Source organism: Chelonia mydas, chromosome 1 (genome assembly GCF_015237465.2).
Source record: "Chelonia mydas isolate rCheMyd1 chromosome 1, rCheMyd1.pri.v2, whole genome shotgun sequence".
NCBI lineage: Eukaryota > Metazoa > Chordata > Testudines > Cheloniidae > Chelonia > Chelonia mydas.
In genome coordinates this window covers 322,080,598-322,096,124 of record NC_057849.1, presented here as the reverse complement: position 1 = coordinate 322,096,124, position 15,527 = coordinate 322,080,598, and the positions used below count along the sequence as shown (strand labels likewise).

The window sequence follows — 15,527 nt, the reverse complement described above, 5'->3', positions numbered from 1 at the left end:
GGTGGACAGTCAATCATTTAATAAGCCTGTCTTCTTGCATATGGTTCATTGATTTCCCTTTTAGCAATACAAATGGCTACATTGTCAGAATAGGTGTTCTGCAGTTCTTGTGTTCATTTCCTCAAGTAGCCTTAGTTTTATTTCCTGCCTTATGATTTCCATCAACCGTTGCTGCTGTAGATGCACTTCCTGTAGCCTTTGTGTCCTGAAGCATCTCATTTTCTTTTTACTTGTACCTTGATTAACGTCCTTCAGAAGTCTTTCTTTGTGTCACTTGATTGCCAAGCAACTGCTCTACAAAACACTTCGCTGTGGTGACCTCATTTAAGGAACCTTCTTCTTTTGATATTTGTCAATAACTTTCCATTCATAATTCCTGTTTTGTAATACCAGCCATTTTATCCTGATCTTTCAATTGAATTTATCATTCAAATTCTCATGGTTTTATTTAATTGTTAAATCACCTAGAAGAGTATGAGGGTTTCAGTCTACAAAGGTGTGAATTTGGGGTATGATTTTATCCTCACATATATTTGTGTAAATCAGGAGTGATTCCACTAAAGTCAGCGGAATAAAAGGTGTGTCTAACTGGTGATGGTCAGTTAGTGAAAATAGAAATGGGCCTGAATCGTTTGTTTTTCTCTCTGATCTGTTTCCTTACACTTGTCTCTACTTTCAAGAAAAAAGTCAGGAAAAGTTTGTATCCGGGCTATCTCATGGACACCTCTTCTCTTCACAATTGTATAGGCCACCTCCCCTTTCATTTGCAATGGCACAGTGTCTGTCCCTAGGGCCTCTACAGCAGTTGCTTTCAAAGTAAAGTAATATGAGGAAAGTATGTGATATATTTTTAGCTTCTTTTCATGTGATTTAGGACCAGGAAACAAGGTGGAGAGCCAGCATCATGAGACAGACAAAGTGGACCTCCAGCAAGTGCTCTGCACACCACTGATGGACTACAAACCACAGTTTGAAAGCCTCTGATGTGCTAGAACAGTATTTCTCAAACAGTCCATTGCAATCCCCAGAGGGGTCACAAAAGGCATTGGAAATTTTATTACCATCTAAAGCAAAGAAAATGTTGCTACCCTGCTCCCCACATACCCTTACCCTTCAAAGGCAGGTGTTCTCCAGCAACCTCTTGAAGCACACACAAGAATTATGAGGTTTATCATTGTTAGTGTTGATACATTTTATAGCAAGCTGTTTCAATCTAATTTTCTTTTTATTATTTGTCTCTTACAAAAGGGTAAATGTATTAAAATATGAAATGCAGTTCCATGATGCAATCACTTTTCCATTGGACAGACTGAGTGTAGGAGTCAATCTCTGCAAGCATTTTACAATGAGATTGACAATTTAAAGGAATTAGAAATAGACACAGTCAGTTTCAAAGAAGGTGGAGATTATTGTCTTGCTGCAGTTGACATCATAGGCACTTTCTTTTAAGCCTTTGCACTCCTTAAAGTAAGTTGCTGTAGGCTGAAAAATTTAAAAATATACTAGAGAGCATGTGTCAGATGCTACAGCACCACCACAATAAATATAGCAATTAAGAGGCTGGAGGGATTGACTCATGGAGAAAGATTACAAGAAGTTGCATAGCTTTGCTAAACAATGACTAAGTGAGGATATAACTCTTGTATCCACTTGAAGGTCATTCACATCAAGAGGAAAAATAATTGTTTGTGGGTGGCCACAGGAAGACAAATAGGAACAACAGAGTGCAATTAAGAAAAAAGAAAAGAAAAGGCTAGGCTTACTGGCAATGGTGAGACAGGTTAGTTTACAAAATAGCTTCTCAGGGGAAACTGTTTAAGCTCCATTGTTGGAATCATTTAAAACTAGCTTAATCAAAGCTTTAGAAATTCACTGTAGGAAACACTGCTACATTGGTTGGGGTAGAGGGTGTCCTGGATAGCTCCTCCACCTCTAATTTCTGGGGTTGCGTGATTTAGTTTAGTATTTTATCCATAAAATGCAATGGCCCTAATTCTCCTCTCACATAAAAGTAGTTTGGAGTAGCTACACTGAAGTCAGTCAAGTAATACTTGTAAAGACCAGAGAGTATGTATCAGATACTATGGCACAACCAAAACACAATGTAGCAATGAAGGGGCTGAACTGATTGCCTCATGGAGAAAGATTACAAGAAGTTGCCTAAGTGAGGCTATAACTCTTATATGCACTTGAAGGGCATTAACACCTAGAGGAATACATTCAAAAATGTTTCACAGTGAAGAAATAGGACCCAACAGATTGTGCTTTTTGGAACCAAATCCTGGTACTGGTTCCACGACTAGATAGGCTCCCCCATGTGTCTCCGCCACACAAGGGTCCAGCCAAGGACAGGATTACAGGAGGCTGTGCTTAGGGTACACACCCCTGCATGGTTCATTCTAGAGAGAGCTCCTGAATGGCAACAAAATAGATTCACAGAGCTTAAAGCCAGAAGGAACCATCAGATCATCTTGTCTGACCTTTTGTATATCACAGGCCACTGAATTTCACCCAGTTACCCCTGTATTGAGCTCAGTGACTTCTATTTAGCTAAAGCATATCTTCCAGAAAGGCATCCAGTCCTGCTATGAAGACATAAAGAGACGGAGAATCCACCACTTCCTTTGGTGGATATACTTAGAAACTGTAATCTTTTTTCTTTTGATAAGCTAAACAGATTGAGTTCTTTAAGTCTCTCAGTATAAGGCATTTTCTCCAGCCCGTGAATCATTTTTTGGCTCTTTTCTGCACCCTCTCCAACATCATTTTTGAAAAGTGGAAATCAGGCCTGGGTGCAGTATTCCAGTACTGGTCTCACCAGAGGTAAAGTCACCTCTCCTATCCACTGCATGCATCTGATGAAGTGGGTTTTAGCCCACAAAAGTTTATGCCCAAATACATTTGTTAGTCTCTAAGGTGCCACAAGTACCTCTCCTATGTATTCATCCAAAGATCACATTAGCCAAGTGGTGCCCAAACTTTTCCTGTCGCGTCCCCCTTACCAGTACTAGAATCTGTTCGCACCCGCTCTCCCCCCATGATACACAGCCAAGGCTTCCTCAGAAGAGGAACTTGGGCTGAAGACGGAGCTGGAGGCAGAACTGGGGCTGGGGGAGTAGCTGGGGCTAGAGGTGAAGCTGGCCTGGGTGGCAGAGAGGGAATGAGGGCTGAGCTGGCTGCAGCGGAGAGGGACTGAGGGCAGAGCTGGATTGGGGGTGGAGGAGGGGCCTGAGTGGAGCTGTGGCAGGGGGCGGAGCAAGGCTGGGGACAGAGCAGGGGGCAGAGCCAACTCTTTTAGGAAAGGGGTGGACCAATGCTTTGAGAGAATACAAAGAATGCTGTTCCTTAGATGCCTGGCTGCTGTGTCTTGTTCACATGCTCAGGGTCAAACTGGTCACTAGATTTAGGGTTCGAAAGATATTATCCCCTAGGTCTGCTTGGCAGGAACCTTGAGGGATGCTCACTTTCCTCTGTTGCATGGGGCAGGGTTCGCCTGCTGGTATCATCTAAGCATATTCCATCTAATTCAGAGGTTCTCAAACTGTGGTCCGTGGACCACAAGCTCCATTCAGGTAGTCCGTGGATAGTTTCCTCTAAGGTGCATGCCTGGGAGGTTGCACACGACGGAATGAAGGGCCACCCACCTAATTAGTGGAGCCGTGCAAGCGTGGCTCCACTAATTAGGTGCCTGGACCCTTGAGAAGACGCACATGTAAGGTGAGGTGGTGGCCTTGGAGGGAATAGGGGGTAGGTGGGAGGGGGCAGTGGGGTGAGAAGAGGGGGAAGGGGGAATTTGGGACATGCAGGGCTGTGGTGACCAGAGAAAGAGGCGACTTTCCACAGCTCCCGGGCTGTGGCTGCTGGGGAGAGACAGCCCTCCTGCCCAGCCTCAGCTCTGTGGCTGCGGTGGGGGAGAGACCCTCCTCCTTCGCAGCCCCAGCGTGGGAGAAATGGAGAGACCCCCCTCCTTCCCAGCCCCAGCTTGGGAGAAATGGAGAGACCCTCCTCCTTCCCAGCCCCAGCTCAGAGACTGCCGCGACAGGGGATAGAGGGCACGTCCATCGCATTAGAAAGGTAAAACTACTGATATCAAAATATGAGTTGTGTGCTTTTATTTGTAGAACAAAAAAACTTTAATTATTATTAAGGGTTTTTTTATATAGCGCTTTTATCCAAAGTGCTTTACAATAGTTAGGTAACACTATAAACAACATTTTGAAAGATCATTAAGTAGTCCTCTGAGACCTGCAGCAATTTTCAAGTGATCCGCAAAAAAAAAGTTTGAGAACCACTGATCTAATCAATTCCCTGCCATTGCAGGGGCCTTGGACATTGGTAGCACCTCAGTCTTTCCTGTTCTCTACCTATGGCATGCAACAGTTTGGTCTCCTGTGGTCTAACTAAAGTCATTTGGGGTTAATACAGAGCTATCTGGGTGAAATTGAATGGCCTGTGATATGCAGGAGGTGAGACTGGATGAACTAATGGTCTCTTCTGGCGTTAAATTCTATGAAACTATGAAACTCGTAGGTGCAAGTTAGCCTAGTCTACTGATTTAAAATGTTTCTCTCTAGTAGATGTTGTCCAACATCCTCCTCATTTACTAATGGACTGGAAAGAACTTTATCATCCTCATGTAATAGAAGTACATCATCCTGCTTCTTTCTAAACGCAGAACAGAAATATTTATTGAACACTTCTGCCTCATTAACGTTACCATTTATTGCTATGTTTCTTTTGTTCCTAATATACTTTAAAAACTAGTTATTGTCCTTAGCCCTTCCAGCTATGGATTTTTCCTTTATATCTTTAGCTTCCCTTATGAGTTTTCTACATTTACATAACTTCTAATTTATATTGATTGTTATTTAATTTTCCCTTTTTCCATTTGTTACTATAGTGCTATTTTACTTCTGACTGCTGCCTTCACTTCACCACTGAATGAGGATGAACCAAAGTTATCCTCTCTCTTGAGTGTAGAGCTCTGTCACTCTGAACAAAATGCTGGAGCACGGCAGAACCTCTGCCAGCTTTTTGGTTGCAAAGGGTTTCCAGTTACCAATTGCCAACCAGGCTGCCCGCATAGAGCTGGATGTTCATTCTCAGTTCATTTTCACTTTCACTATCCACCTATAGGAAAGCTGCCACTATGAAATGTAATTAGGTGTTGATGACCACCAAATTGATATAGTTAAATAAAAACCATTGAGTAGCTATGTTAAGATTGCCAGACAGGCAATAAGGCTTGCTTCTTAACAGTCTGTTCCACTCTTGTATTGAGCTGTGACGCTCTGAGTTTGTTTCCCAGACCTGAAGAAGTGCTCTGTGTAAGCTTGAAAGCTTGTCTCTCTTACTACCAGAAGTTGCTCCAATAAAAGATATGACCTCACCCACCTTGTCTCTTAATACTGAATGACTGTAAGTTACATTATTTGGTCTACAAGTGTTGGCTGTTACTAAGTATGAAATTTCCTTTTAGTCCGTAGACGCTACTTTGCTTACCATTGCTCAAAATACTTTATGTTGCAGTTTTGTCTTTGAAATTTGCACCTTTTAGAGGTTGACCACATTTAATTAAGTCTATATTTCTCCTGAGGAGATGAAGGAATGCATTATCTGCATCTGAATTACAGTACCAGCTATACAGATATAATACACAAACCAAGCTGGGTGAATGAGGGACTTGTAGCTACTTCATCCTGAACTGTGCATTTATACCTTCTACAGGAAGCATGTTAAATTCCTGCTTGTACAGATGGCATAAGTGCCCCTAAACAGATTCAGGCAGAAGAATGCCTGGGGGAATATGAGTAACTACTTTAGTTTGCTATCAACATGCTAAACTCGGCTCTCACTTACACCCACACGGCCACGGTGAATTCATTGGGAGTTGTGGCCCTATGCCAGGGCTGAATTTGGTTCAGTTATTTACCTTTAAGTTTTTTAAAATAATTTCTTACTGTGTTTGCTAATTATAAATGCTGAGCATATGGAGAATTTTGTGGAAGCACTAGTATGGCATGTGGGAGTTAAGGCTTGTCTGGGAAAGGGAGTAGGTCTGACACTCAAGCTACTCTTTTTTAAAAGTTGTAGCAAGGTTTGCTGGTGAGCACACACACTACAGCATCCCTGCAGGCATTATGCCTGCTCTTGCCTTATGCAGCCGCAGAGCCTGATCCTGTGAGGTGCTGCCATCAGCTCCCATTGGATGAAGTGGGAGTTGCTGGCATTCATCAGCTCAAAGTAGGCTCCTAGCATCTCCCATGATCAGTCCTCTCTGCCTCCAGCGGTCAGGTGGCATAAGGAATATACTGGCTTTATGTATATCTTGAGTCAGCGAGTGATGGTGCCTGCCAGTAGCTAGTCCACACAGAGGATAAGGGGCCTACCAGTAGTGCTAGCTAAGGGCATGCTTCTTTAGCTTAAGTGGTAGAGAAATGTGTTTTTTAAGCTAATGTCATCCCTGGCTCTCCAGCTGTGTGGGGGATTTATCTAGTATTGGTGGGCCAGTGTCTAATATCACTTACACTGGTTTTAAACCAGTGTAACTCCTGATTTATACCAGTGTGAGATCCTAATCCATCCCCAAGTCCAGTCTATAGCACACTGATTTACTGTGGTGTGTCCCTGGTTCTAGGAACCTTAAGTTGGCTTTAAATGATCTTTTTTTCCCCTAGGTGAGCCCTCTTTTATACAGTAATTTTGTTTTAAAACTGATTAGTCACGATTCCCTTCAGGTCTGAATTACAGATAATATAGAGAAGCGTAATGCTAAAATCCTTTTAGATTAAAAATGCCATATTATCTGTTCCACAGCAGCTCTTTTCTAATTATGCTATATTATGATATAAATTACTCTGTAGATTTGTAAAGCATGACTTGGAAGCATTTTATATCCTGTAAGTGTTTTAAAATTAATTTGTTCTTGAATGTGTCCATGTATGAATGAGTTTGGCATAAGCCTTTCAATTTTATGCTCCAGTACAGAAAGTGTACAAAGTACAAACTGTAAATCACCCTCTACATTCACTGAGATGGCTGCTCAGCTATGAAAAGAGTCTATCCAACTATTTTAAAGAAGATTTAGATGCAAAAATAATAATGTGTGCAGTGGAGTTTACATGCAGCTCTGGGACATTCCAATCTAAAACACTGCGACTCGTGAAGTCCCAGCAGGATGAAGCTTCCCACGTATTTTGACTGGGTTGCAAAATGACAGGTAGAAATGATGTGGAGGCAGAATTAGACCCCAGTCCTGCCATAAGCTCCGTGTTAGTGTAGCCCAGCATTCACATGGAGCCCAACTAAAGTCAGTGGGCGCATGTGAAACACATTGTAGGGCTGGGACTTAGTTTGGAGAAAGGCGATGTGTGCTGGCTGAGTCTAAGAGCCTGTTGCTGAGAGGTGGTGAGCAGTGAGCACCTTCCACTCCCATTGAGGTCAGTGACCGCAATGTGTCGTTGAACTAGATGGGAGTTAAGGGAGCGCAGCACCTCTCCAGAGGGGACCCTGAGAGACATGTAGGGGAACAGCATTAAAAGGAAATAAACTACTCCCTGCCTGATCCAGCTCCTATGGAAGGAAATGGCAGAGCTCCTACTGACTTCAGTGGTGCAGTAAAGGGCCCTTTGCTTCTTACGTTGTTGGTCAGATTAATAGTTAAAATCTGAGTCTGAAATGTATGTCCTGTAAACAAAAAATGAGTCTTCTGTTGTGAGGGGCAGAACTGTTGGGGCACAGATTAAAAAATATTGTATGTTGGCTATAATGATCTGAATGGCTTTTAAAAATTAAAGGAAATGGAACGATTAAGTAAAAGAAACCTCTTCTGATTGATTCTGCTAGAAGATCTTGAAGAGACAGGAATAAGAGTAGTTGGGAGAGGAAATAAGAAACACATTTTTTTCTAAATTGAGTCCTTATGTTAGCAGTCATAATATACTTGTACTAGTCCATATATTAAGAAATTGTGATGGATGTTTCCACATCCTTTAATCAAATGAGTTATATAAGGCTCATAACTTGTTTGGAAATGAAAAGGGATATGTAAACTACGTATTATTAAAGCTATTTTTTCAAAATAAGTAGAAGCTCTGTTTTCCAAACTCTTTATAATAAAAGTATAACAAGAATATGTATATATTGTTTTTTTCAAAAGTAAGTAAATATTATTCAAAACATTACAGCATCATTTTGTACCATTCTTAATTTTAAAAGGGATCTAATTACAAATTCATTCATACCTATTATATATGTACGCATTTCAAAACACAGCAAACCTAGTAAATGATATAATCTAAAACTTGACACTTAGGGAACGTCTACACTGCCCTGCAGTTCGGACTAAGGGGGATTAAATAGTGCTGCGTACCAAAGTGCTGTGCTGTAATTCCTCTGTATGTACATTAATGCAAACTAGGAACCTTTTAGATCAATGCCTGCCATGTCCAGTAGTCTAGGAGAGTTACAGTACAACACTTCGGTGCACATTGCTATTCACACCCCTGTAGTGTTGACCTGCAGGGCCGTGTACACGTGCCCTTAGATTTGGTATGTTTCTCTGTCAGGACTTCATGTGAGTGCTCAGTGCTAGGATCCCTAATTGAATACTATGGACTGGACTGGACTCTTACAGTCCAGCCTGAGGAAGGGGTACTGCATAGCTGCTCTGCCCCAGGAGTAGGGCAGGAACGCTAAGCATCACAGTCTGGTTCCTGCTTCCCCTATGCTCTAGACAGGCAGTTGTGGTGTGGATTATTACCCCTTGGTACTGCCTCCAGCGTGTTGGCTGGTATATTGGGGCCAGTTAGTCAGTATCCTGATCATTCCCCACCTACAAACTGAGTAGGGGAGTAACAGCCCAGAGGTAGATGTTCTCATCCCCACGCAAGCGTTAGCAGTGCAAGTAGCCCAGGCTTTAGAATGTAAGCCCCCAATCTTGCAAAGCATTTAAATACATGTTTCAATCCGCCCCTAGTCAGCAAAGTGTTTGAGCTCACGTTTTTAAATTCCATTAACTTAAGAATGTGTTTAAAGTGAAGCCTGTGCTGAAAGTATTTTGCTGAACATGGATGGATGGTTGAATTGGGAGCCTCAGAAGTATAATGGGAAATGCTGTGTGCTCCCAGCCACATTAAATCAATTAATAAATTTTTTGGTGAAATTACCAGGTCTATCTGGTAATTTTCATGGGATCTTTAGAAGTCCACAACCATATGTGGCACCAGATTCTGCCTTTGGGGGACGCACATGGGGCTTCCATTGATTCCATTCAACTCTGTGCACATTCAGGGTCAGAATTTGGCCCATAACATCAGGAGGATGGCAGTAGCTATGGGTTAGGTCCGGCTTTCTAGACCGCAATATGCATGAGTAGCTCCACAGTGCCCAAAAATCCACATATGCAGGAGGTACTCAGGGATGCCATTCATTATTATTTATTTTTGTAATGCTGTATCCACAATGAAGTGATTCCCAGAGTTCTGCCTGTCAAAGTAGTATTTGGGAGACTGACTTTACCATGTCTTCCCATTGGCAATCCACATGGCAGCGTCCCTCTTGGAAGCACCAGTTTCAAGGGAGACAAATCTGCAAATGACATTACAGAAATGGGCGGCCTACTGCTTCTGTTTAGGGATAGCTCCAGTAACAGGACTATAGTGATAGATGAGTGCCTTTATATTTGGGGATTTCTCAAAATGTCTTGAATCAAATCGACCCAATTGTATGTCTCTTCATAATTTACTTTAAAACCAAAGCAAAGCTAAATTCAGTGATTAGGCTGTATGAATCTTAATGCTGAACTGAGCACAGAAGCCTACATGTACAAATAGAATTTGGTCCCGTGCTTCTCATTCAGCCAGAACTTTCATTGATTGCAATAGACGTTTTGACTGAGTGCTGGACTGAGTCCACATAATTTATAGGTTTCTTTTTTTTTGGAATATGATTTACAGTCAACCATAGAGAAGAGCAAATAAGATGGCCTTCAGGCAGAATTTCAAGAATGGAAATCACTGAGTCGTTTGGAGGGAGGATGAGATTTCCGTGTAGGCGAGGAATCCTTAGAATCATAAATGAGAGAGCGATTTCTAACTGTGGAAAGTCTATAGGATGGGGAAAAGGAGGAGAAGAGAGGAAGTCAGTTCTGGAGCAGTGAAATTAACAGAGAGGGAAGTAGGTAGATCTAAGGGTAGAAAGGTGGGGTGGCCTGTTTCATGGGGAGTTTGGAAAACCAGGTGCTAGTTTTGAATTGGATTTGAGATGGATAGGAGGACAGTGAAGGTGAGAGAAGGGTGACATGGTTCTGTTTTGTGGAATTGGAGAGTATTCTGGCCATAGCATTCTGGACACTGTGAATTTAAGGGACAGAGATTTAGGGAGACTAAAGAGTTACCTTAACTGAGCAGTCAAGATGGGAAGTGAATAAGTATACAAATAAGGCTTTCAACAGACCGTCAAGGTAAGAACAGATAATATTATTTTATTAATCTAATAGGCAGATCCTAATCCTGGGTGCCCTCAATTCCATTGGAATTGGAAGTTGAAAATGCCCAGCACCTTGCTGGAGGCATCCAGCACCTCACAGGATCAAGCCCTAACACAGCAGAATAACATTTATATATTGCTGAAGTACATGCATATTGTACTCACTGGTGTCAAGGTAGCCTTTCACCATAACTGCTACTCATTTGAGGATCTGTGGGTCATTCATTCACTGGTACTTTGAGGACCTGATGAAAGTGTCTCTGATGACCTGCTGTTGAAAATCTTCAAAAACAGTTCAAAGGCAGGCTTCATTTTAGGAGATGTTCATGTCTGAAAAATTCTAAAGAGGGTATTGTTCAAGAGAAATGTGCTAACAGCTCTACTCTAAAATAGATACATTGTATAGTCTGATGTATTGTTGAAACTCTCTATATATTACAAAAATAGTCCCTTAAAATTTTGTTCTACAAATGTTCATCTGACAGATCTAGCCTCTATAGAAGTTTCCAAAGATTCAGATGATGTACTGCTGAGTTATCATCATCATCTACTGACGCAGAACTCTCAGCCTCTTCATCTAAATATATACTTCTATTAATTGGTACAATATTTAAGAGAGGATGCAAGGACTAGATTAATTTACAGGGGCTGTGCTGTGATGTATAATTTTAAGTAATTGCATCTCATTCTCAACATAGCAAAGATTTTTTTCAGTTAGTGATCTGGCACCGTTTCATATGTCTTGTCGGAGTATTTTCACTTTGCAGAAGTGTCAATTGCCATATTTCCATTAACTCTCCACTGTCCCCTCACAAATGGAACTATTTCTTAAGATTAATAGTGCTTATAATAAAAATGCTTATCCAAAAACCCTCTTCCTTTAATTTTGTCAATCACAGATAAATTAGAGTGATCCAATGGGTTAAGTGTAAATGAATCACACATGATCCTGGGAATTTAGCAACTGAATCAATTATTTTCCTTTTGGTTATGCTGTGGTTATTATAAATAACCTCCATGCTTAATCAGTGGAGACTTAGTCTATTAATTAAGAAGACACAACAGGGCATGTTTTATTGTAGTATTAAATCCTGTCAGTTCCCATTGGCAGGATGCCATCAATACTTCTAGAAGGGTATTATTACTCTTATATACATAATGGAGCATTTTATTGGCGTCACTAACAGATGTTTTGTTGTTGCTTAAAAACAAAAATAGATTTACACCAATGTAACAGAGAACTGAGTTAGACCCTCTATGTCTTATTTTAGAGACAAGAGCTTCTAATAAATGTAATTAATTCCCCCTGTGGTCCTAAGCTGAGGGGGTGCTCAAAATTATGACCACTCCAAAACTAGACTACATTTTTGTTTGCTTATGTTGCCTCTTTTTGACCTGAGCAGCTAGTCAAATTTCAGAGCCTGGGAAATGTTCCATTTAGGAGCAGAAATTGGGAGACTGGAATTTTCTTTGCTGCAACTTTGTTTATTTACAAGGAATGTACAAAGTTCTGCTTCTCCAAATGCAGGAGGAACCGAGAACAAAAGGAGCAGTTTCTTAGCTTCCAGCCCCCGAGCCTCTTTAGTTAACACCAGATCCAAAAGCTCCCTTTCTAGCTTTTTTCAGGGTCACACTGTTCTCACAGGCTCCCGCTTGGCTCTCTTGGTTTCTCTGCCTCTGTGTGTGTTCTTGTCTGTTCTTCGTTTCTGTGTGTTCTCCCTTCCCTCACATGCACGCACGCACCTGGTCACAGTACTTAGTGGAACCACACCACCATCCTCATGATGCTAGTTCCTGGGCCGACTTATTAGGCTTTGTTTTAGGTGTGGCCCTTAACTGTTTCTTACAACTATCTTAAATGAAGGGCTTGTTTACATATCAGTTTGAAGGAGATTTTAATTCAACCAGAACAAGATTTCATCCAGCTCATATATATAAACATAAAATGCCAAGTGCTGATCTCAGTTACTCCAGTATCAATATGCACTAATTCCACTGACTTCAGCAGAATTATTCCAGATCTATCCTGGTGACACTGCGGCTATGTACATGGCAGCTGGGAGGGTGCTGTCCACACAGGTACATAGACACACGCTAGCTCTGCTCAAGCTAGTGAGCTAAAAATAGCAATGTGGCTGCAGCAGCAGCCCAGGCTAGCCACCTCAGCACAAACCCAGGGACTTGGGCAGCATTGGGCTTGGGTGGCTAATCCTAGTCACCACCACCACTTGGCCACACTGCTAATTTTAGCATATTAGCTTGAGCAAAGCTAGCATGTGTCTGTCTAGCTGTACTGGGAAACACCCTCCCCCCTATACCCTGAGAGCAACATTTGGCCCAAAGCATTGGCTTTAGTGTTCAACATATGACACGGGAGATGTCACTTAGGGCCAGATCCTGCTCACTTTACCCACATGAGTAGTTGACTTGATTTAAATGGGGACAGTCAAGTGAACAAGGTTCAGCCCTAGGCCCCAATCCTGCAAACACTTTATGCATGAGAATAACTTTTACACTTATGAGGAGCACCACTCCACTCAGTGTGGGAGTACCCATATGCATGAGTTCATTTAAAGGACTGGAGCCTTAGTCAGAGCATACCTGAATAGGATAGGAATTTTATTGGATTGTCTCTCAAGTATACCACTTTAGTGCCATGAGAGTGAGTTGTAATGACTGCTGCTTAATCAGAACAGAATCAGCATCAATTCCATTTAACAGGAATGAATTCAGAGAGAGTCAAGGGACTAAGTAGTATTACATAGGTGTAAAATTCTAAACTCCAGACTTACAATACAGAAGCAGAGAAATAAATATTGAAGAAGAAACATGAAATGCTGGTTAATTTCATTTATTCAGTACAGTATTATATTTCTAGGTTTTTTCAGCCTCTTAATCAAGACAGCTGCTTTGCCTTGTATCTCACTATACAACCAATGTATGCATTAATCAACAACATCAGAGAGTCTTTTATGTTTCATTGCCTAAATAATATGCACATAGGAGGCAAGCCAATACATCATTTTATGGAGGTTACACCAGTAGCAATATAAGCAAAGTCAAAGCTTCCACGAAAATAGAAATCCAGCTATGTCCTTAAAAAAAACCCCAAATTCATGCATTTCTTACCATCTGCTATAAATCTTCGGGAAGGTTAATATATTATTTTTACTAGAAGCATATCTATCATTCAATCAATGGATTTAGATGTTTTCTGGTGTGTCTTTGACTTGTTTGAAACGGTAACTGATACTTCAAACCAACTCTTCCGTCCTTTTGGAGACAGAGCATAGTTTGTCAAAGTGATACTGGTACTTGATCTATGTTCTTGGTTAAGAAATGATTGTCTTGGTCTATTCCATCAAAAGTATCTATTCCAACTTTTCCTTCTAGGTTTCTTCTTGAATACTACAAATTAAGGCCACTTGTCTACTCAGTTTGAAATTCCTGTGTGAAAACTTCTCTCTCTTCCATCATTATTACAGACGTTAATTGTTTAATAATGTTGAATAAACATCTCCATTCACAGTTTTCCTCATGAAAATTCTGTGCTTGTGGGTAACTTTTAGTGTCTCCATCATATGCACAGGTTACATGTATTCATACAAATACCTGCATACTTAAAAACATAAATAAAATAGGGAAACTGAGGACCTGATCCTTTGAGATGTTGCATATCCTCAAGTCCCATTGACCTTCATGAGAGTTGAGGGAGCTTAAAACCTCACAATCACAGGCCCTCCATGTGTGCATAATTAATAGCACAAAAGATTTATACAATTAAAACCTAATGCACTGTGACTACTTGCATGAGTAAGGATTTGGCAGGCTTGGGTTCTTTAAAATGGTACATGTTGTTTTGAAAACACAGCTAACAGCAATGAGCAGTGTACCTGCAAGACCAAAATATGTCTTTTTAATTTAATGCTGTCGCATGTCATCCAAAAGCATGAAAGATTTACATAGATCAGGGTATACTTAGGGACACATCTCAGGTGTGGTTTTATCATTGATCCAACTAATTACTCTGGCTTGTGGTAATTTTTTTTTCCTGTTACATCTTTCTTTCAAATATTTTTTAAAGCACTCATGCAGACACAACATTTAAAATTGCTCACTGCTGGAAAGATGTTCCGAGGAGTCTTACTTCAGTCACAACGGAAGAAGTTGCAGTATTGATCAAGGCTGTTTATTTTGGTTTTCTTCGGTCTTCATCATGTTTTCCTCTGTAAATTTTAGTTTTTCATCTGGTTCCTTGGTACATCACTGAATCATCCTCACAACTTGATTTTCACAAAGCTCCATTTCTATGGTTAGCAAAATAGACGTAAGCACATCACTAGATAATTTCCTTCATCCCCTCCACACTGTTAGCACTAAATAAAATAATGAGATCATTTACCAACTAAACAATGTGTAAGATTTCATTTTATTTTACCTTAACCATTCTATTTTTCCCTCCCTCCCTCACAGACGATGGAAATGCTTAAAACAAACTAAGGTAGTATGAAACTGACTAATGTAAGTGTAAGCATGGCACCCAGTGGGATGAGCTGTAAAACGTTTGTGTGCTTCTGCCAAAATATGTTGCATGGCTTTCTGCTGTTGTCTTGTGTTTCTGATGTTAGGCAGCATGTTTCAGTAACTTGTAAGCATTTCATTTTATATTTATATTCCTAATTTTGGATTTGTAGTTTTAAATACCCCCTTTTTAAAATAGTCCTTGGCAAATTATCATAACATAGCTGCAAGCACTGTAAAAATTATTTGTTACAATAGTGTCCAGAAGCTCCAATCAGGACCTCAGCCCATTGGGCTAGGTTTTGTAGAAACACAAAATAAGAGAGCATACATTTGGTATTCACATGAGTTAGGAGCAATGGGCCAGATTTTTAAAGGTATCTAGGTGCCAAGCGTGATTTTCAAAAGCACCAAGGCACTTCAACCTCATTGATTTCAATAGATGTTAGGCACCTATATGTTTGTGGAAAATCCTACTAGGCATCCTAATAACTTTAAAAATCTGGCCAAGTGTCAAT

The 15,527-nt window shown here is 40.8% G+C and overlaps 1 protein-coding gene across 3 annotated transcripts in view; it reads left to right on the top strand.

Moving 5' to 3' along the window:
* The window catches only part of LHFPL3 (LHFPL tetraspan subfamily member 3), a 382,826-nt gene that overhangs the window by 316,590 nt on the left and 50,709 nt on the right, over nt 1-15,527 (top strand). The window contains exon 3 of one of the 3 annotated variants that reach the window (XM_037889187.2): nt 14,962-14,989. The exons of 1 other annotated variant lie outside the window; for it this stretch is intronic. In XM_037889187.2, the coding sequence (XP_037745115.1) occupies nt 14,962-14,978 (17 nt within the window). In that variant the 3' untranslated portion in view covers nt 14,979-14,989. Of the gene's footprint in view, nt 1-14,961; nt 15,010-15,527 lie in introns of all 3 variants that reach the window. One more of the 3 variants, XM_037889186.2, reaches the window with a different exon arrangement.